Source organism: Triticum dicoccoides, chromosome 5A, assembly GCF_002162155.2.
Source record: "Triticum dicoccoides isolate Atlit2015 ecotype Zavitan chromosome 5A, WEW_v2.0, whole genome shotgun sequence".
NCBI classification, from domain to species: Eukaryota; Viridiplantae; Streptophyta; class Magnoliopsida; order Poales; family Poaceae; genus Triticum; species Triticum dicoccoides.
Genome location: NC_041388.1, coordinates 21257392 through 21281072, shown reverse-complemented (window position 1 = coordinate 21281072; position 23681 = coordinate 21257392). Strand labels below are relative to the sequence as shown.

At 42.0% G+C, this 23681-nt stretch overlaps 3 protein-coding genes across 5 annotated transcripts; 2 read left to right on the top strand and 1 right to left on the bottom strand.

The window, feature by feature from the left end:
* Positions 1–1263: 1263 nt before the first annotated feature.
* Positions 1264–2971, top strand: LOC119296842 (alpha-1,3-arabinosyltransferase XAT2-like). Its single transcript, XM_037574890.1, has 3 exons — positions 1264–1333; positions 1513–1647; positions 1729–2971. Exons 1-3 carry the CDS (start codon positions 1270–1272, stop codon positions 2919–2921), a joined length of 1392 nt encoding a protein of 463 aa, XP_037430787.1. The 5' UTR covers positions 1264–1269; the 3' UTR covers positions 2922–2971.
* A 1095-nt stretch (positions 2972–4066) lies between these two features.
* Positions 4067–5301, top strand: LOC119304419. The gene is made up of 3 exons (XM_037581596.1): positions 4067–4144; positions 4244–4387; positions 4690–5301. The coding sequence occupies exons 1-3, from the start codon at positions 4067–4069 to the stop codon at positions 5299–5301; spliced, it is 834 nt and encodes a 277-aa protein (XP_037437493.1).
* An 11787-nt stretch (positions 5302–17088) lies between these two features.
* Positions 17089–22533, bottom strand: LOC119298852 (beta-1,2-xylosyltransferase XYXT1-like). Of its 3 annotated transcripts, none has more exons than XM_037576155.1 (4): positions 22006–22533; positions 18904–18996; positions 18500–18658; positions 17089–18426 (listed from the first exon to the last, which is right to left on the bottom strand). In XM_037576155.1, exons 1-4 carry the CDS (start codon positions 22169–22171, stop codon positions 17222–17224), a joined length of 1623 nt encoding a protein of 540 aa, XP_037432052.1. In that variant the 5' UTR covers positions 22172–22533; the 3' UTR covers positions 17089–17221. The 3 variants fall into 3 exon arrangements, with proteins under 3 accessions (XP_037432052.1, XP_037432054.1, XP_037432053.1); XM_037576157.1 differs by having other exon boundaries at positions 18500–18640; XM_037576156.1 differs by having other exon boundaries at positions 18500–18652; positions 22006–22532.
* Positions 22534–23681: the final 1148 nt, after the last annotated feature.

Below are 23681 nucleotides of genomic sequence, written 5' to 3'. Positions count from 1 at the left end.
CCTCCATTACAAAATAATTGAAGATTTAGGATTGTCCCAAGTCAAACTTCATTAAGTTTGACCATGTCTATATAAACATCTATAACACCAAATTTGCTTCATTATATTCATTATGAAATACATTTGCATGTTATATATACTTGATATTATGAATTCTTACAATTTTTTCTATAGATTTGGTCAAACTTAAAAATGTTCGACTTAGGACAATTCTTGAACTTCATTTGAAACGGAGGAAGTAGTCTCAAAACAAGACCACACACTTCTTTTTATATTTGTAATATCTGTTTATTTACGAAATTCTTCATAGTAATGTGCTTGTTTCTTTGTGTGTTCAGTCGTTCTGCAGTCCACGCCGGGTGAGCGTACTGAACAAAGTGCCAGGACTTCTCCTCCTCTAGTGTCATCGCCGCCTAATAATTCTACTCAAGGTATATTAATATCTAGTACGCGTCTCGTTATATTCTGATTTATCATGTGTACTAGTAGGTAACAGATATGTGTACGATCATACATTTTTGGAGATAGAATATGGTTATGCAAAAATACACAGTATGGGATATATCACGATACATAGTTCCGTATTTTCGTATAAGAGCATTTAGATCACTAAAATAGTGATCTAAACGCTCTTATATTAGTTTATAGAGGGAGTATGTTTCTCTCTAAATTTGGTCAAACTTTGACTTCTGAAAAAATGCATCATCTTATGAAAATACTTCCTTAGAGAGAGATCATGTGCATAATTGTTATACAGCTCCATGTGCACACACTTTTTTGTCATACTTATCTAGATACATATGTTTCAAAATATATAAAGTTTATCAATACATACTAATTGTATGTGTATTCTGGCTATATCTGTTTTAACATTGAATATTTAAGAGCAGTCCTGATGCTACACCTTGTACTATACCTTGATAATTATGCCTAAGCAAAAAATCTGACACGTCACCCTATTTAGTGAGAAAAACGAGAGTTACCATATCTTAATCTAGCTATAGCACTTTGCGTCAAAACAAAGATAAGTACTTTTTTCTCTCTCACGAAATACATTGAAATGAGACTTTTTTAGACACAATCCATCATAGAAGCTATATCTAAATACCTATCTAATGCATATAAGTATATAAGTTGAGATATAGTAATGCATTAGACTGCCCTAAGGCCATGTAATTCTGCGTATTTTGCTTTGTGGATTGATGACAAACATTGACAGCAGCAGTGCATGACATAGAAAATGGGCAGAAGGACGTACTAACCAAGACGATGGGGAAAGAACGTATCGAAGACAAAAAGTTAGTAGATGGGACCGACATGAATAAGAAAACTGGTAACTCATCTATAGTTTTTTTTCTTTATTTCTTTTTTGAGGGTGCATCTATAGTTTATGTTGACATAATCACTTTCTTCATCTTATGTTGACATAATTATTATTTTTCAAGTACGCTCTAGTCTCTTGCGGTTATTTTACTTATTGATTGACCATCTTCAATCAATGTATTAATTCAGCTAAGGTGCAAGTGCATAGCACAGACCAGTTAGGTCAAACAGCAAATGATGCTAGGGGCAACTTGGAGGAAGAGCTCATTCGGCAAGAACTCGATCAGGACGGTGATGGGAATAATAGAAGCAACGTCACACGTGGTTAGCTTGCTTCCGCAAGAAACTCACTTCCCTTCATATGTCATTTCATTTCATTCATCTTCTGAATCAGTATGCACTCAGGTACTCCACTCAAGCCCATCTGCGACCTGTCCGACCCTAGGTATGACATCTGCGAGATCTCTGGGGACGCCCGTGCCATCGGCGCCAACTGTACCGTCCTCTATGTCCCGCCCGCCGATGAGCGCGGCCCTGATGGCGCGGAATGGACCATCAGGGACCAGTCTCGCAAGGACCTAGGATACATCGACAAGGTGAATGTCAAGACCCTGAGCGCCGCCCAGTCCCTGGTGGCGCCGAAGTGCACCTCCCGGCATGCTGTCCCGGCCGTCGTGTTCGCCATGAACGGGCTGACGTCCAACCCGTGGCACGACTTCAGCGACGTCCTGATCCCGCTCTTCATCACCACCCGTGCCTACGACGGCGAGGTCCAGTTCCTCGTAACCGACTTCCGGCCGTGGTTCGTGGACAAGTACCGGCTCATCCTCACCAACCTGTCACGCTACGACATCATCGACTTCAACAAGGACACTGGTGTCCGGTGCTACCCACACATCGTAGTCGGCCTCCGCAGCCACAGCGACCTCGGCATCGACCCGACCCGCACGCCATACAACTACACAATGTTGGACTTCCGCATGTACATCCGAGACGTCTTCTCACTGCCGCCAGAAGGCCAAGGAATCCCGTTCAAGGAGGCTAACAAGAAGAAGAAAAACGGTGGCACTAGCACGGAGGAACAAAAGCCGCGCCTCATGCTCATCAACCGCGCCGGGATCAGGAAGTTCGTCAACCTTCCAGAGATCTCCGCGGCGGTGCAGGCCGCCGGGTTCGAGGTGCTGGTCGTGGAGCCGCTGCGTGACATGAGACTCGAGGAATTCTCTCGGGAGGTGGACTCGTGCGACGTGCTGATGGGCGCGCACGGGGCCGCGCTCACAAGCTTCTTCTTCCTCCGCACCAACGCGGTCATGCTGCAGGTGGTGCCATGGGGCTTAGAGAGGGAGGCCATGAGTTACTTCGGCGTGCATGCCAAGGACATGATGTTGCAGGACATGGAGTACAGCATCACCGTGGAGGAGAGCACGCTGTATGAGAAGTATGGCAAAGACCACCTGGCGGTACGTGACCCAGAGGCACTACGTAAGCAGGGGTGGCAGTTGTTAAGGAAGTACTTGTGGGACGAGCAGGACATCAGGCTTAACGTCACCAGATTTTCTCCCACTCTACACCAGCTGCTTCGAACGCTCGGTGAATAGAGGATAGGAAATACTACTAGTAGGTTACAAGAAGGTTGAAACAACAAATTTGCTCATTTTCAAAACAATAACTTGTGCGTACGATGTAATATGCTTCAAGCTTCCGAAACAAAGCACTCGGCAAAAGATATGCAAAAAATATAGTATGAGAAGATGGACTTTATTAATGATTTACGGACTGTATATTTTGAGGGAAACACACTTTACACCCTAGAAATAATGCCCGAGTTCAATTTGCAACTTGCAGGATCAAAATCGGTTAGGATAAAAAAGGGGTTCAAGGAAAAGTGGCGCATCTTGAAGAAGGTGCCAAAATTAAAGCCTAGAAGACAAAAGAGAATTATTGTTGCTTGTATGGCGCTTCACAACTATATTCGGGACACCAAGTTACGTGACAAAGAGTTTGTTAAGTGTGGCGCGGATGAGGACAACATGCCACATGCGGTGCAACAGACTGTACCACTACAAGGCGATAGTGTCTCATCTTTACTTGACGCGGTAAACATGAACAATGTTCGTGATAACATTGCTGACTCATTGTTTGCCGCGAGAGGAGGGTAACTATCTTATGGGAGAGCAAGTGATGTCTTGTCTTATGGTATAGATATGTGACTGATGAAGCATGAACAAGTAACGTCTTTAGCTATAGATGTGGGAAATTAAGTGGTGTCTTTTGGTATAGATATGTGGCCGGTGATGTATGAACAATTTAATTCTCTTGGTAATGTATGAAGAACTAATTTTATATTTGTAGTTTCATTTGTTCACAATTATCACATTTTAATTACCTCCAACATACGAGTGAATTGCAAAAAACCACCACATTTGGGGCATCGATTGCAGAAAACCACGAGGTCGCTAATCATTTGCAAAAAACACCGCACATTCAGTAAACTTTTTGCAGTGTGCACTGATCGACCGATTTGCTTCGTTTGAGTGCGTTTTCGACAGATGGGGCCCGGTTTCCCCCTACGTGGCATAACGGACGGCAAACGGCGCCGTCTGGTCAAGACGACTTGGTCGGCTCACGTCGGACCGGCCGGCCGCGCCGCCCCACTCCACTTCTCACTCACTCGTTCCTCTGCTCTCCCTCCCGCTCTCAACCTTGCTCTGCCTCCTCTCGTCTCCGCTCGCCGCCGGCCGCCATGGTGTCTTGGAGCGACGACTCGAGCAGTGAGGACTCCGAGGTGCAGATCATTTCTTCCTACGACTCCCCTATTAAGGTCAGTTGGTTCCACCGGGACTGCATTTAGGGTTTTGATTTGGGCATTTTGGATTTAGGGTTTCAGCTCGATTTGAACCAGTACATTTGTGTTGCCCAGATCCCACCAACAATGGATGGCCCGTTGTTCACTGGTTCTGCTGACGATTTGAGGGTGATGTGCGAGCATGGCAAGCCAGGGAAGAAATGTGTTGCATTCCAGGGGATAAGCACTGGGAGGAGGTTCATTGCCTGTGCCGTAGAAGTAAGTTAGTAAATTAGTTGCAATGTGAAACCTCTCCTGTGTAGTACAGTTCATCTGTTCTAGGGTTAACTGTTCATGTTCTAGGGTTTACTGTTCATTGCTCATAGTTCCTGTTCATGGTTCATTGATATTAATTTATGTTCATAGTAACTGTTCATGTTAGGAAACATGCTCACAATAATTGTTGTTTAGTTTTTTGAGTTGAATTGATCTAACTGAATCTGCACCTTAACTGTAACCTGAACTTAACTGAAAATGTAACATGTGAAAACATGTTTGAACTACTTTATTTTTTATTGCAGAGAGTTAATAACTGTGGATTAGTGCAGTGGGTAGATGAGGAGTGGCCAGATCATCTGCAGAATGCACTCCACAAACTGTGGCTTATGTATGAGGATAGCATCCAGGCCAATAAGATGGCATGCCTTGAGCATTCATTTACTGTGCACAATCTAGCACAACAGAAAAAAGAGTTGCACGAGACTTATGAGAAGCTTGTTGAAGATGTGAACAACCTCTTGGATTCTCAGGATAGTCTGCCACATGGAACTGATATGAATATTGCTGACAGCAACATGGAAAAGGATGCTGAGATCAAAAAATTGAAGGCAGTTGTTGATCAGTTGAAGTGCATTCATGTTGCTCAAGCCAATGTCATTAGGAATTTGAAGTTCAATCATCTGAAAGAGAAGGAAAAGATGAGCTCTGATAAGAGGACTTTGGAGTTTAGCTTTGCTGACCTGAAGAAAGAGAAGGAGAAGCTGGATTGTTACATTGTTGAGTTGACTAAAGAGAAGGAGAAGTTGAGCATTGAGAAGAGTACTTTGCAGTGTGATGTTGCTGACCTGAAGAAAGAAGGTGAAAGTAACAAGAGGAAGCTGAAGGAAATCAAGGGTATTTGTGGTGAAGAATAAATTGTGCTGTCATATGACCATGTGGGTCATTGTCTTTAGTTACTAGCTTTGAACTATGGCTTGTAATGTGTTAAGTTTGAATCTGTTGAACTAATTTACTTATGAAGCATTGAACTATGGCTTGTAATGTGTGCTAAATTTGAATCTGTTGAACTAAGCTGTGAAGTATGGCATGGCATGTAATGGGTTTAGCTTGGATCATTTAATGAAGATGTTTGTAGTGTTATTTTTATGTTGGTTTGTGATGAAAGGTCTGTTTGTAGTTTGGATCCTTCATTTAGTGGTTCGTCGACGCCAAGACACCCAAAGTGAAAAAAATGGTTAAATTAAGGTTGGTCGACGCCGAGACACCCTAAGTGATAAATTTGCTTCACTTAGGGGTTGGTCGACGCCGAGACACCCTAAGTGATAAATTTGCTTCACTTAGGGGTTGGTCGACGCACCCTAAGTGACAAATTTGCTTCACTTAGGGGTTGGTCGACGCTGAGCCACCCTAGGTGACAAATTTGCTTCACTTAGGGGTTGGTCGACGCCGAGCCACCCTAAGTGATAAATTTGCTTCACTTAGGGGTTGGTCGGCGCCGAGACACCCTAAGTGATAAATTTGCTTCACTTAGGGGTTGGTCGACGCCGAGCCACCCTAGGTGACAAATTTGCTTCACTTAGGGGTTGGTCGACGCCGAGCCACCCTAGGTGACAAATTTGCTTCACTTAGGGGTTGGTCAACGCTGAGCCACCCTAAGTGACAAATTTGCTTCACTTAGGGGTTTGTCGACGCCTAGCCACACTAAGTGACAAAAATGGTTCATTTAAGATTGGTCGACACCGAGCCACCCTAAGTGATAAATTTGCTTCACTTAGGGGTTGGTCGACGCCGAGCCACCCTAAGTGACAAAAATGGTTCATTTAAGATTGGTCGACGCCGAGCCACCCTAAGTGACAACAACATCATCATCATTAATATAAAATCCTAAATAGCTTGATGCAACAAAGTCTAAATGACAGCATCATATTCAACATAATCATTATCATAGTCTACTTGACATCCTCATGCATAAAAGTCTTGATCACAACCATAATTAGGTAACTTACATAGTGCCATCACAAAGTAGCCAAAATAGGCTGAATTAAACTGGTTTGAACATGACAAACTCACATCTGTTTTGAACATCACAAACTTGAAATTGTTTTCAATATCACAAACTTGAAATTGTTTTCAACATCACCATCATGAAATTACTTCTTCTTGCTGCCCTGGGAACAATTGAACCACTCAGACATCTTGTAAGAAGGTTTTCTCAGCCTTCCAGTACCTGAAGCTCTAGGTGGTATGAATGTTTTCTTTGCAGTAGTAGAAGAACTTGGCCTAGAAGCACCAGCAGTAGATGAACTTGGCCTTCTAGCTGCAGCAGTAGATGAACTTGGCCTAGAAGCAGCAACAGTAGATGCAGTTGCTCTCCTAGTTGCAGGAGGAGCTAATGGAGCTAGCCTAGGTGCTGGTGGAGCTGTAGTTCTTGCCTTGGGAACTGTTGGAGCTGATGGAGCTGGCCTAGGTGCTGGTGGAGCTGTAGTTCTTGCCCTGGGTACTGATGGAGCTGCCCTTGGGGCTGATGAAGCTGCATCAACTCTTCTATTTTCCTGCAGTGTAAACATACAAAGATTAGAACATAGTATAGGAAATATAATCATAAACTGAATTTTTTGAAGTTTCGACAATTAACCTGATGTTGGTTCCTTCTCATTGCAAGGGCTGGCTTAAGACTTTTGTGGCAGCTAGTGTACCTATGCCCACTCAAATTGCAATTACTACAAGTGATTGATGCCATCCTAGAAGTATCCTTGGGAGCTGGCTTCTCAAACTGATTCTTTCTCCTCTTTGTCTGCTTCTTTCCTGGCTTGTCTCTGAAAACAGGTGGCTCTATGTCAGGGGTCCCAGTCTTTGGCCATAGATCAGGCCCAGGCATAGGGTAGACAATTGGACTGTAGGCTTGTTGATACATTGGTTTCTTGAAGAAAGCATTAACAAAATCTTCTGGATGTAGTTTAGCCTTGTTAATTGCTGAAACACCATGATTGCAAGGAACCCCAGTCATGTCCTATTTTCTACACCCACATGTGTAATCTTTCAGATTTACTGCATATGTGCTTTCTTCACTTGCAACCTGGTATAGATCAGGTCCAGCCTTGATTGACTGACAGAATCTGAAATGCTGTTTAGCTTCTTCCAGCTTTTCAGCATATGTTGGGCATATCTGCCACTTAGATGTCTCTGTCTTGGTCCTATTGGCATTGAACTTAACTAACAATTTTGTTCTGATCCCATCAACCATGGTTTTAATTGGTTTTCCTCTCACATCAAGTATCATTTTATTGAATACTTCACTTATGTTGTTCACAACCAAGTCAGTTTTATAATTTGTGTCCATGGCATGTCTAGCCCATGTATGCTTTGGTATCTTACCAAGCCATTTCCAAGCTGCTTGACACTCTTTTTTCATACCATCCATTGCTTGATTATATCCATGCTCAGTATATGAATAACTAGCCCGATCCATGTATTTCTTTAACTCTTCACCTCTAAAGACAGCTGTTTGGAAGTTCTGATAAATATGTCTAAGGCAGAATCTTTGAGGGCAATTTGGGAATACATTGGTTATTGCTTTAAGCAGACCCTGTGAAAGTAAACTAATATTTGAATATGATGCCAGAAGACACTATTTGTAAGTACTAAGCATGTTCTAATTTGCACTACTTGTAAGTACTAAGCATGTTCTAATTTGCACTATTTGTAAGTACTAAGCATGTTCTAATTTGCACTATTTGTAAGTACTATGGTGTATGAGTTACCTTTTGTCTATCAAATATGATAGTGTAGTAGCCATGCTTCCCTGACTCACCACCAAGAGCATACTTCAGTTGTGTTAGAAACCATGACCAGCTGGCAGTGTCTTCCTTGTCAACAATTGCAAATGCAATGGGAAATATGTTGTTATTACCATCTCTACCACTTGCAGCCAATATTTGCTGCCCTGTGGTCAACTTAATGAAGCAGCCATCAACACCTACAGCAGGAAATTTCACATTAGTACTAGGACAACATAAATGATTGTGTTCACACAAATTAATATAGTTACCTATGAAGGGTCTGCAACCATTTAGGAAACCCTCTTTGCAAGCATTCAGGCACATGAACAAGCCATGGAATCTAGGATTTATGCTAGGATGGGCCTTCAATTGCTTTGTTGTAACAATGCATCTACTTCCTGGATTGGTATCCAACACATCTTGGAGGTAATCCCTTATCCTTGTGTATTGTGCCCTTTGATCTCCTTGGACAACACTCTTAGCTGCTGTCCTTGCTCTGTAGGCCATGTGAATGGATACTTCTATTCCATGTTTATTCTTCAAATTGGCTATTATGGTCTGGACTGGTGTGTTTATGTCTGCCCTCAACTGTTCCTCACACTCATGTGCCAACCATCTTGTAGTCGCTTTGGTGCTCTCTCCTACAGCAGCACAATTGTGGTACAAGTTCATCTTCTTTATACAAAAAGTTTTCTCATGTGCTATTTGAGAAGCAGCAATGAAAAAAGGACAGTCTTCTGTACTGCAAACTGCAATAACTCTATCTGAGCAGTTTCTATGAAAAGAGTAGTTCCTGTTTTGTGAGATGTGAAATGTAAGAAGTGCTCTCCTGAATTGTTGGACATCTAGAAAACAAAGTTTCTTCACAAATTGTTCTTGTGGGTTCTCCCTCTTCTCATCATACCAAAGCCTAGGCTTCTGCTTTCTGGCCCTGCTCTTCCTACCATTTGGTTGCCTAAATGTTGGAAGCTGAGCACCATCATTATCATCCTGACTTAAGTCACCTGGGTTGCTCTCTTCATCAGATGAAGGTATCCAATCTTGCTCTATGATTTGGTCAAGACTTCCATGTGATCTGGTTGTTGGCCCCTTCCTCTGGCTTCCTCCTGTGCTGTTGCTTCCTCCTGCACTACTTCCTCCTATAGTGCTTCCTCCTCTCCTACCCTCCTCAGCTTGCTCATCCTGTCCTACCTCCTCCTCTCCTGCTTCATCCTCCAACTCCTCCTCATCTGGTTCATAAAGCTCTTATACATCAGTGTCTCCTTCAAAGTGATTGAGAGGATCAGCTCTATGCCTCTTCATTGCCTCCAGCCTAGCTATTATGTCTTCATCTTCTAAAATCTCATTGTCACTATCACTGTTAGTGAACTCTTCAGCAAGCAGCTCTGGAAGTTTTCTCTTTGCTTCCTTGTACTTCCCTTTTTGTTTCTTATTGGTGCTAAACTTTTCAATCTCTTCATTCCTTCTCTGCTCCATCATCTTCTCAATCTTCTCTTGATCTTGGTCTGTCTCCATGAAGTACTCATGCCTCTCACTACCATAGTCCAATGCAAACTCTGGTTCACTTGGACCCTTAAGCTTCAAACATGAACTCTCCTAGGTGTTCATGACCTGGACAGGTTGTGGTTGGGGCTTAACTGGACTGGGGAAAAGAACTCCTGAAGTATCTACCTCATAGACAAGTGGTACACCTAATTCAGAGAAAGGGACCTGCTCTTCATAAACATGACCAATGTTCAGGTCAGCTGGTGTGGGTGCATCACTTCTCATAACTGTAATGTTAACCACATTAGTTCCTTTACTGCATATGTCATCCAACATTTCTTCAACCTTGTCATCATCAGTTAATTCTTCCATTCCTGACACCCCAACTCCTAGATCTCTGACATAATACATATAATCTCTTGAACTAAAGCCTTCCAACTCTATTAGTGCAATAAGATTCCAATATGTTATGTCTAATAAGCAAATGGTTCTTTCCAAATTATCTCTATCAAAGAAATGGAACCTCACTTCCCATTCTTCATCATCCAACCTAGTTCATTTAACATAGTTGTTAACATTCAGATAAAACTTGTGTTGAACAATATAGATAAAATTCAGTAAACCTAGTGTTAAACAATTCAGTTAAAACAACTGACTATTGAGCCATTATGTTCAAAACTAGTGTGCAATTGCAGTTGAAACTACTGAGCCATTATGTTAAACTAGTGTTAAAGTTAAGTTAAAAACATCTTAGTTAGCAAGACTAAGCAGTGCAATTATGTTAAACTACTAACCAGTTCAAATTCAGTTAGCATGACAGAATAAATTACTGTGTAAGCTGAAAACTAGTGTTACAGCTAATTTGCACTCCAAACCATTACTGTAACCCAATAATCCTAACCCTAGAACCCAAACATTACAGATAAAATTCAGTTAGCATGACTGAATAATTAAGGGAAAGCTAATTTGCAGTTCACTAACATTACTGTAACACAATAATCCAAACCAAATACAAACAACATAATCCCCAACTCTGTACTTGTCCTAGAACCCTAACCCTAGAATCCAGATCGGGGAAACATGGAAATAGTGAGGAGGGGGAGAGGATGGATGGCTTACACCACACCGCCGAAGGAGGATGCAAAGTGTTCGCTGCCCATCGGATTTGCCTTCACCGCCTTGGCAAATGCCCTAGCCGCCGTGTACTGCGGGTCCAGGGATTGGGGACACTAGTAGAAAACGGGCCATTAGTACCGGTTTGTAAGGGCCTTTAGTGCCGGTTATGGAACCGGCACTAACGTTTCGGCACTAAAGCCCCCCCCCCCTTTAGTACCGGTTCAGCACGAACCGGTGCTAAAGGGGAACCACGTGGCACGAGCCAGCTCCGGGGGCCGGGAGCCCTTTAGTACCGGTTGGTAACACCAACCGGTACTAAATGGTTGTGGGTTTTTGTTTTATTTTGTATTTTTCAATTAAATTTGTGTTATCAATTTAATTTAGGATTGTTTTACGTTATAATGAGTTGTAGTCGTCATCATCATCATCATCATCGCATATTAATAAATAAATAAACTCTAGCTAGCTAAAAATCATCGTAGTCGTCTAATTACCACTATTTAATCATCATAGTCATTACCGCGCTAGCTATGTAATCATCATCAACGCTGGCTAGCTTAAAGAGGAAACATTCACTTTGTAACAGAAGCAAATATATCATCAAGTTCCACATAATCGTCACCAAGATCGAAGTTCAGGACACGGACATGAGACAAGTACTAATTAAGAGCATGAACTAGTAGCTACTGATCCTGCTGCTCCCTCTCAGGTAGAATAGCATAGAACATGTATAGCTCTCCTGATTCATCATACTGGAGCATGCAGATGAATCTGTCTCCTAATCTTGGGTTGCGCTTCACCTTACTGCCCCCTAGTACTTCTCTGCGATCGTTAACAATTTTGCTCCAATCTTTCACTATTAAGCATTCTTCGCTTTCAGAAATCCTGAATGCACTCATGTGCAATATAGAAAATCTTGGTCGTAAGCTAACCATTGACATGCGACCTTTTGTCTCGATCCACTGAGGCACAACTGTCATCGGAAGTCCCTGTTGAACAACATCGTATAGTAATTAATATACTAAGCAATGAAAGTTTAGCTTCAAAAATAATGTATGCAAAAGATTCACTAATTAAGGACAAATATTTAATCTTACCATCTTTTGATTATAGATGTGACCGTAGTTCAATACGATCACCATTGGTCGCACGTTTTGAGTACTAACATTTCTAAGTTTAGGAAAAAAATTTGTCTTGACAGTATTAAGATCCTCAAGCCATGAAACATAATGACTTATCTCCTCGCAGTTTAGTTGAGCCCCGGGGCAGTAGTAGGTCCTGTCTACCAAGCGCCGGACATGTTTGCTTGAACCGAAATAAGCTGACAATACAAATTAGTTGTCAACTATTTTTGAATAAACTGTATGAAAGACATAAACATATGCATGCATGGTTGAGAAAAACTCACCAAATGGTAGAACTGGAGGCGTTTGCACATCGACCCAGATGTCTATATTACCTTCAATATCATCTTCCGGACGAATATCAAAGGTGATAACCATATCAGGCTCAAATGCATAAGCCTTGCATAGTGCTTGCCAAGTTTTGCATTCAAAATGGGTGTATGTGTCTCCATTATATAATTTGACGTTGAAAGTATACCCATGCTCCGTCTTCAAGTAAACTCTCTTTACCTCCATATCATCTATAGCACTAAAACCTATCTTATCCAAGACAAAAATTCTTGCATGGCAGGGGATGCGCTAGTAGAATAGTGAAAATTTAAAATTATAAGTTGAAGCAAATGAAGCATAAGTTTTGTATTCAAATAATAATTGACAAAGTGACTTACTGTATCAACTTCGAATGTCTCATCCAGCTTGATGCTGAAGCGCCTACCATCAACAAGGAAATTTTGGTCGCACAGGCCGCGCTGGTCTTCACAGTGTTCGCACAAAATAAAATCTTTTTCGTCGTCAGATGACATTTCCTATGTTCATATAGGTGAAACATTAAACACCTATATCTAGCCAAATATATATTCATATAACATTTGACATTAATATATCTAACTATATATTCAATTGACATTACTATATATTTAACTTTTCTATCTAATTCATCTAACATTCGACATTAATCTAACATTTATATAAACTCAAAATATATAAAAAATTAAATAAACAGAAAAACTCATTAACAAATAATATTTAATTAGATCATCAAATCTCATATACCTAAATTTTCTTACTAAAATAAACTAGTTATATTAATTATTCAACTAGTTCTAATCTCATATACCTAAATTTTCTTACTAAAAATAAACTAGTTATATTAATTATTCCACTAGTTCTAATCTCATATACCTAAATTTTCTTACTAAAAATAAACTAGTTATATTAATTATTCAACTAGTTCTAATTTCTAGTTCGACAATTTTTCTATCTAGCTAGCTAATTCATCTAATATTCGACATTAATCTAACATTCGATCATCTAATTAACTTTTCTAAAAAACAGAAAATAAGTAAAAAAAATGTGTGTGTGTATGTGTATGTGTGTGTATGCATGTGTGTGTATATATACGTATATATGTGTACGTATGTGTGTATGTGTGTGTGTATGCGTGTGTGTGTGTGGTATATGTGTGTGTGTGCGTGCGGCCCCGTACGCCGCCGCCCCGTACGTACGAGCGGGGGCGCCGGTGTGTGTGTGTATGTGTGTGTATGTATGTGTGTGTATGTGTGTGCGGGAGCGAGAGAGAGACGTACGGCCGCGGCGATGGCGACGGACGGCGGCGGCGTTCGGGGCGGCAGCCCGAGACGACGACGACGACGGGCGGCGGCGGGGACAGCAATGATGACGACGGACGACGGGCGGCGACGACGGGATCGAGCGGCGCGCGCGGCGGAGGTTGGAGACAAAGTGGGGATGAAACTGAAATTTTCGTAAGAGCTATATATATAGGATGGGCCTCTAGTACCGGTTGGTGGCTCCAATCGGTACTAAAGGCCTATTTTCGCCAGGCCAAGCGGCGGGAAACGAAGGCTTTTAGTACCGGTTGGAGCCACCAACCGGTACTAAAGTGGGGGGGCCTTTAGTATCGGTTGGAGCCACCAACCGGTACTAAAGGCCTTGCGCTGCCACCCCAAAGTTTAGTCCCACCTCGTCCGGCGAAGGGCAGCCGCACTGATTTATAAACCCAACCGCGGCTACCTATTCGAACTCCTCTATATAGCAGGCTTCTGGGCCTAATTAATTAGGGCGCGCTGGCCTGTGAGTCTGCTGGCCCTCCTGGGCCTGCATTTGCACACCCTAGGTCTGGTAGACCCACAGGGCAGTGTGCCAACAAATTTGTTATATAGTTTTTTCTTTTCTGCATTACTTATTTTCTTTTATTTATTTTTGAGTAGTTTTTATATAGTTTTTTCTTTTCTGCATTATTTATTTTCTTCTATTTATTTTTGAGTAATTTTTTTGTATAGTTTTTTTATTTTCTGCATTATTTATTTTTGTATAGTCCGAAACCCTGATACTCGGAAAGAGTTTGTCCAATTTGTACACGAAGTGCGTCTAGTTTTAGCCGTGACCCTCTCTACTCTTTCGCGCATGCTATGCGGGTGATATGATGATACCATGTCAAGTTTCAACATTTTCAGGATTCATTTTGTAGTGATTTTCAATTTCACGGTCATTTAGCTCTCTAAACAATTAGGTAAATGACCGAAAAACAACAAATGATGTCAGAACATGTTGGAAATTGATGACGCCGCTTTAAATGCTGCATACTGAACACAAAAGAAGTCCGGAGTTTAAATAAGTTATTAAAAATAAAAAAGAGGTGCAATGCTGGTTAATTTGCTTCAAGCCATTCGGGATAGTGTAGACTGCACTGCACATAGCTCAGTGCAATCTATGCTATTCCGCAAGGCTTGAAGCTAATCAATATGTAGGTGAGCATTGCAACTCTTCGTCATTGTCTGTGCACTCACGGCTTATAAACCGCTCATACTGCCTCTCTCTTGGCGAAGATCACAAGATAGTTTGGTTAAATTGCATTACTTGTAAGTCCAGTTAACATGGATGCTTATGATGCAAGTGCAACAGCAAAAGTGAAAATTTGGCACAAATAGGTAGTTGTGTAACTAAAATAGGTAGGAGGAGAGATAGCTCTTATGTCACAAAAAAGAAGTTGTATCAAACCTTTTATGTCGAATCTAGAACAAACCAATCGGTATCGCCATCATACAGCCCAACCGTGGCTCGTGATGCATATATATGCATATCAAATGCACGGTTGGACGTATGATGGCGAATCCGAATGATTTGTATTCAGTCGATGAACTGGTAGATGTATGCAGTCGATGAACTGGTAGATGTATGTAGTCGATGAACTAAAAGACTTATGCAGGAAAGGCGAGAGGTGGGCTAGCTATATATAGGGTCGTCTGGCTCACAAAGTGATTGTGGTAGTTTCGATCCAACGACTCACATGAGCTAGAAAGAAACACACGATCCGTGTGATTCTTCCTGATTGGTGGGATGCACATTAGTACCCACTCCGGACTCCGAAACCCTGATACTCGGAAAGAGTTTGTCCAGTTTGTACACGAAGTGCGTCCAGTTTTTGCCGTGACCCTCTCTACTCTTTCGCGCATGCTATGTGGGTGATATGATGATACCATGCCAAGTTTCAACATTTTCAGGATTCATTTTGTAGTGATTTTCAATTTCACGGTCATTTAGCTCTCTAAACAATTAGGTAAATGACCGAAAAACAACAAATGATGTCAGAACATGTTGATAATTGATGACGTCGCTTTAAATGCTGCATACTGAACACAAAAGAAGTCCGGAGTTTAATAAGTTATTAAAAATAAAAAAGAGGTGCAATGCTGGTTAATTTGCTTCAAGCCATTCGGAATAGTGTAGACTGCACTGCATATAGCTCAGTGCAATCTATGCTATTCCGCAAGGCTTGAAGCTAATTAACATGTAGGTGACCATTGCAACTCTTCGTCATTGTCTGTGCACTCACGGCTTATAAACCGCTCATACTGCCTCTCTCTTGGCGAGGTGGGACTAAAAGCAGCTTGCCATAACCTCATTAGTACCAGTTCGTGGTAAGAACCGGCACTAAATGGTGATGGTGGGGCCATAGCCTGACCGCAGGCTGATGCAGCCTCCTCTTTAGTACCGGTTCGTGGCATGAACTGGTACTAAAGGTTCACCACGAACCGGTACTATTGATCGCCGCCACGAACCGGCACTAATGTACACATTAGTGCCGGCTCTAATTCAAACTGGCACTAATGTTCTTCACGTTTGACCCTTTTTCTACTAGTGGGAGGAGGCACCGCCTAAGAAGGATTCGAGCTCCCGCAGAGCTCCAGTGGATCTCCATCACCACCAGCATCGCCAGTGGAAGCGCCGCCGCCGCTGCGGCCGTCACCGCCCCCAGGTTTCGCCTTCCCCATTGAAGCCCCAGGGAGAGCAGAGGAGCGACTGCGTGAGAAGTGGAGTGGGGGCGGCGCGGTCGGCCGGTCCGACGCGAGCCGACCAAGTCGTCTCGACCAGACGGCGCCGTTTGCCGTCCGTTATGCCACGTAGGGGGAAACCGGGCCCCATCTGTCGGAAACGCACTCAAACGAAGCAAATCGGTCGATCAGTGCACACTGCAAAAAGTTTACTGAATATGCGGTGTTTTTTGCAAATGATTAGCGACCTCGTGGTTTTCTGCAATCGATGCCCCAAATGTGGTGGTTTTTTACAATTCACTCCCAACATACGTACGATTGCTCAAAAATTAGTGAAACATGTCTATAACAGATTATTATCATTATATCAGCACATAAATACCATCTCAGCATCTTAGGGGCATTCCTGACTTTTTACTCGAAAGCCACAGCTCAGACAGCCAGTTTACCAAACGGTAACACAACCCACAACAGCTTTTCCATCACAACAGCTTTCCCACAGCTCACAACCCACAACAGCTTTCCCACAGCTCACAGCCCATAGCAGCTTTTCCACAGCTCACAGCCCAACCAAGCACCCTCGTAATGATGTATATTGAGTAGACAAGATTTCGATCTCAAGCGATGATGCAACCACCACTTTGCCTTCAAACCTAACATGTTCCCTATTGAAACGTAAATTCTTTCTCAAAGATTGTACGTTCTTTAAGCAATCTACATGACAACTATTTGAGAAACTGTATAAATTTGGTACCACAACATATGGATCCCATATGAGGGCACCATGCCAAGTTTCATGTTTTTCGATTTCGTTTGCAATTCGCTATTAAAATAGCAATAAACTTCATGTTCGGGTCGAGTCCCGGCACCTAGATGTTTGCAATTCCTTTCCATTTCTAAACATAGAACAAAGACCATAAATAAAACAATTTAACTCAATTATCCAAACATTTCAAGTAGTTGCAGTAAAATTTTGAGTTATTTGTCATTCTCAAAAAATTTAGGAACAGAGGTAGTAGTATCACGTATCTAGTTTCCCTACTCCTGGAGCGTCCGGATTAGCTGATGCAGCGTGGGAGCAAATCTGGTGACGTTGAGTCTGATGTCTTGCTCCGCCCAGAAGTAGCGCTTTGCACCCTGCCACCCCTGCTTGTGCACCGAGTCCGGGTCACTAACCGCCGGGTGGTCCTTGCCGTACTTTTCGTAGAGCGTGCTCTCCTCGGCACTGATGAAGTACTGGATGTGCTGCACCATCACCGCCGTGGCCTGATTGCCGTAGTAATGCAAGGCCTCGCGCTCCAGGCCCAGCCCCACCACCTGCAGCAGCACCGCGTTGGTGCGCAAGAAGAAGAAGTTTGTGAGCGCGGCCCCGTGCACGCCCATCAGCACGTCGCATGAGTCCACCGCCCGGGCGAACTCCTCCATCCCCATGTCACGGCTCGGCTCCATGACCAGCAGCTCGAACCCGGCTGCCTCCACCGCCGCGGAGACCTCCGGAAGGTTGACGAACTTCCTGCTCTCGCCGCGATTGATGAGCAAGAGCCGCGGCTTTGGATTCTCCGTGACAGCAGTGCCATTGTCGTTGCCGGCTGCGTTCTTCTTGCTGGCCTCCTTGTACGGGATTCCTCGGTCGTCCGACGGGAGCAGGAAGACGTCCCGGATGTACAGGCGGAAGTCCAGCAATGTGTAGTTGCGCGGCGTGCGGGCTGGGTCGATGTCGAGGTCGCCGTGGCTGCGGAGGCCGACTATGATGTGCGGGTAGCAACGGACGCCGGCGTCCTTGTTGAAGTCGATGATGTCGTAGCGTGACAGGTTGGTGAGGACGAGACGATACTTGTCCACGAACCACGGCTGGAGCTCGGTGACAAGGAACTGGACCTCGCCGTCGTAGGCGCGGGTGGTGATGAAGAGCGGGATCAGGAGATCGCTCAAGTCGTGCCATGGGTTGCCTATGATCCCATTCATGGCGAACACGACGGCCGGGACAGTGTGCCGAGAGGTGCACTCCGGTGCCACCAAGGACTGGGCGGCGCTCAGGGTCTTGACATTCACCTCCTTGATGTCCCCCAGTTGCTTGCGGGACTGGTCCTTGATGGCCCACTCCGGGCCGTCGGTGCCGCGCTCGTCGGCTGGCGGGACATAGAGGACGGTACGGTTGGCGCCGATGGCACGAGCGTCTCCGGTGATCTCGCAGATGTCGTACCTAGGATCAGAGAGGTCGCAGATGGGCTTGCGCGGAGCACCTGCATGCACGCGGCCGATTCAAATGATGAATGAAATGGCATTCGAACGGAAGCAAAGTTAAGCGCAACGAACCACGTTTGACGTCTCGATCGAGTTCTTGGCGAATGAGCTCTTCCTGCGTCTTGTCATCACTAGCATCATTTTTTCCTGTTTGGCCTAACTGGCCTCTTGTTTCCCTATCATTCTTGGCTACATCGTCCTTCTGCCCGTTTTCTATGGCATGTACTGCAGCTGTCAATATTAGTATACATCAACAAAACAAAATACGGAGAATTTGGTATATCTACTACAGTGAATTTGCTAGAATCATATTCATAATTGGGATCGATCGATAAATCTCAGTCGAATGAGACTTCACATGGAGGTGCGTGTAAAAAATTAAAAATCTTTCTTCTTTTTATATGTTCTATCATTTGACTGAGACTTTTTGTTAAGTCTTTGTCGACCGAGATCTAGCAACACCCTAGTTAATATACCTTGAGTAGAATTATTAGGCGCTGACGCCGCTTGTGCCGCTAGAGGAGAAGAGGTCTTTGCATTTTGCTCGCCCGAAGTGGACTCCAGAACAACTACACACATTCGAAGAAGCAATAATATTATTATAAATTAAATAATGTCTATAAATAAACAACTGATAAATTTTAAAAATACGTGTGGTCCCATTTTGAGACTAGAAACACTATGAGAATCTTGTAGCTTGTTTGACACTACTACTCAATGTTAACTTTCAGTTAGTTCTATGTATTCTCTCATTTCTGGTTTATTATATGACTCAATTTGAAAATCTCTACAATCAAGGTGGATGATGAGTGGTGGAATAAATTTCATTGTTTGCAAAAATACTTAATCAGTACTCCCTCCTTTCTGGTTTATATGGCTTAAATCTGAAATCTCATCAACCAAGATAGATGGTGAGTGGAGGAATGTATTTTGTAGTTTACAAAATTACTCATAGTTTAATCTGCATTATTTACATTGTATGCATGGATGACCACTAAATGAGTAGGAATGGTTTCATGCATTGGCTGTTTTCTTTTAATCTTTGCATGCATCAATTTAATGCACATTGGAATGTGAACATGTTGTGAAAAGAAGTAAAAATAAGACTTATAATATGGAAATATCAAGAAAATGAGATGAACCCAATACATCGGAAAGGAGGGAGTATGTTCTTTTTCTCAAAAAGTTGTGTTTACCGATGCATTAATTACAAAGCCAGCATGACCAGTAAATAACCAAGAATTTTTATATGCATTGCTGAGTTTCTCTTCATACTTGCATGCAGTTGTGATTTAATGCACTGTAAAATTTGAACATGTGATGATAAGTAGTAGAACTGAGACTAATAGAACGATTTTTTTAGATAGGTTGTATAAACCGGAAAGGAGGAGGTAGTAGTAAGTATGGATTGGGAGCGGATTGAATGCAAACCAGAAACAATCGTTCTGACAAAAATGGAGTGGCTATGTGTGATGCATTTTTAAATGAATTTAATAGAGCACTTAATGCAGTACAATGTTTTTGAAGGAATTGGAAAGGTGCAAGCCATCAACTCTCTTCTCTTTAATTATTCAACCCCTAATGAGCTAAGTGCATTGAGAAATTAAGGAGATCATGTGTAGACTGATATTGGTTGATTACCGTGTGATGAGAGAGAAACACTTTTTCCTACTTTAAAATGCATTGAAAAGATAGAAGTAGACTCTTTTGTAGGCAAATTTTAAAGCCAAATGTACAGTCTTCACTGGACGGAGGGAGTATCTTATTAAGATACTCTATACAATCTAATGGCATTAGATTGATGTTTAGACATAGTAGTCCAAGTACACTACTTCATCTTAGTCATATTGGGGAGTATTAAATTCTAGTATCATGGATATGATATTACTCTTTCCATCTCAGTTTACAAATCTTGCATGTGTACCTAGGTCGTTAATTTGACCAACTTAATAAGAGGCATACATTACAAAAAATATATAATTAGAAACTTTAGATATTCTATTTTCTACTGAAATAATTTTTATGTTAAAAAATGTATTTTGTATAAGTTAAATTGACGACCTAGATACACGTGCAAGACTTATAAACTGAGATGGAGGGAGTGGTGTATGATACTAATTTCATAGTGCATAGATGACTTTATTTATTGACATGCATGACACATACTAAATAGTAAAAAATGCATTGGGAAGATGCAAGCCACCGTCTCTGTCCTCTTTAATTATCCAACCCCCAATGAGCTAAGTGCATGTAAAAATTAAGTACACCATGTGTAGAATGTTATTGGTCTTGATTACCATTTGATGAATGAAAAGCATTTTTTTCTATTTTAAAGTACATTGGCAAGATGAAAGTACACTCTGTTATGGACAAATTTTAAAGGCAAACGTACATTCTTCACCGGACGGAGGGAGTAGTGGCATTTTTTTTATGATATGGTATCTACCTATGTTACTCTAACCATCTTTTTTTTATTGTTTGCCATGTCATCTTGTTTGTTAGTCCTGAGTGCATGATATCAACTAAGATACCACCACTATGGCCAGCCTTAGTGTTGTATCTAAAAGAATCTTCAATTAATATCTTTAGATAGTCTTATTTACTATTTTACATTACTCATAATATATAATTCCTCATTTAATATGATACAGTGTCATGATACTTCCTTCTTTTTGGTTATAGGGCCTAGTTCAAAATTTTCATCAATCTAGGTAGATGATGAGTGATAGAATAATTTTTATAATTTGCAAAAGTACTGAATTAATGCAATTGTTTAAAAAAATATGTTTACCAATGCATTAATTGCAATATATGCATGCATGACCAATAAATGACAAAAAAATAACATGCATTGACAAGTTTCTATTAATTATCGCATGCAATGATTTAATGCACCTTAATATCTAAGCATGTGATGACGAGTAATAGAAATGAGACTTATAAAAATGGAAAAACAAAAAAAAATATAAGCCCTTTAACCGAAAAGGAGGTACTACGATACTAGTGTCATCTATTTCTCTTTAAATATTATGGCAACTCAATAACATGCTTACTACTAGTAGTTCGCATTCCATGAGGTTGCATCATACTCCCTCCGTTTCTAAATGTAAGTCTTTACAAATATTTCACTATAAACTACGTACGAAGCAAAATTAGTGAATTTATACACTAAAATGCATCTATATATACATCTGTATATGGTCCATAGAGAAATCTCACAAAGACTTGTATTTAGGAACGAAAGGAGTACTTGCTATGATATCACACTACTGAAGATCTTAGATAGAACAGAAGTAGATTACGAGTACTTCCTCCGTTTTTATTTACTCTGCATATTAAAGTTGACTGAAGTCAAATTTCGTAAAGTTTGACCAAATTTATAGAAAACAATATAGACATTTATTATAATAAATCTATACGATGTGAAAGTACATTTAATAATAAATCTAATGTTGTTGATTTGTTATTGTATATCTTAATATTTTTATATATAAACTTGGTCAAAGTTTGTAAAGCTTGACTTTGACCAAAGCTAATATGCGAACTAAATAAAAACGGAGGGAGTACTAAGTACTAACCATTGGCATTAGTAGACTGGAACGGGCCAAACACCACGGTGGTGTGGAGCACGAGGATGACGATAAGAGCAAACAGGAATCCAACCACGGCCTGGCGGCGGTGAGCCAACGTTCTCGCCACGCCCTTCACCGCCAGTGCCGTCGCCGAGGAGGAGCTGGCAGCCATCCAGTCGCCGTCCTGACCGGCCGGCGGTCGCTTCTCCTTCCGTCTCTTCTCTCCCTCTGCCCTAACTACATTCTAAATTTTTGTGTTGAGTAACTCTGCCTGTTCTCTTTCAGTCTCTTCTCTCCCTCTGCCCTAACTACATTCTAAATTCGTGTGTTGAGTAACTCTGCCTGTTCTCCTTCCGTCTCTTCTCTCCCTCTGCTCTAGCTACATTCTAAATTTGTCTCTTCTCTCCCTCTGCTCTAGCTACATGCAAAATTTGTGTGTTGAGTAACTCTGCCTGTTCTCCTTCCGTCTCTTCTCTCCCTCTTCTCTACCTAGATTCAAAGTTTGTGTGTTGAGCAACCTCTGCCTGTGTGTTTATATACACACAGGCTGTTTGCTGGTGCCTAAGCAGCATCCTAGTGATTTCCACATAGGGGTTTGACTAGGAGGGCTTGGGCGGTGAGCCCGCATGGATCCACTCGCACCTTGCTTCATCCTGCAAGGCTCCAGCTTATCAGTGACTTGGTACATGTGATATGGATTAGAAAAGTACACGAATAGTATGGCAAACGGCTCTCTGTTCGACGATCAGCTAGCGCAGTCAATTGCAATTAGACAAGTGATGGGACCCGAGGTGGTCAACCCGCCAAACACGCCATTAATGGGACATGAGAATCCCGAGGCCATCGCTAGTGGTGGCGTGTCTCACCGGTGTGGTGAGTGGTGGCCAACGTGTGCCAACCGGATGCAGGGGTGGGTGCGGACTGGTGTAGAAGGATCTGGGACGACACCTCGGACGTTGGGTCCGTTTGCATGCAGACTTTGACTTGCGATGACGAAAAGGCAAATAAATTTGAACTCTGCAATGGGCTCAAGAAAAGTAATATTTTTCATGTGAGAGTACACTCATCTGATGGAACGCATAGCATGAAAAAGAGAGGTCCTAGGTCTGTAGCCAGTATTTTCTGTGGTATTTTTTCCTTAACATTTAAATGGATGTATCTAGCACTAAAAATGTTTAGATACTTTGAGTGTCATCTAATTCCGGACGGAAGGAGTATAGTATTTAATAAATCTGAACTGACAATGAGCGAGAAACTGAAAGGTAGTACCTCCGTCCTGGTTTAATAGTCCACTTGTATTACGTATTCTCTTCGTCTGGTGAAGAGTGTATATTTGGCTTCAAAATTTGTTCACTAAATCCAAATATGAACCCAAAATGTAATTTTTAGTGACATGCATTAACATTTTGCTAGTTAAATATGTGGTCAAACTTTGATCCAAAATACAATGAGGACTAGTAAACTAGGAGCAAGGTAGTAATACACATAGTAGTATCACTAATTTAGTTGCAAGCAGTTGATTCCCGGAGAAAATCTGTTTGACTGAATCCAATCGACAAATACATTGGTTTCTGCAAATGGCAAGGAGAAAATAATCATCCAAGAACCATGAACAAGCAGAATACTTAGGAACTAGTACAAGAAGTCTGGGTGCTCCAGGCAACCAATTAAAAAAGCAGCAC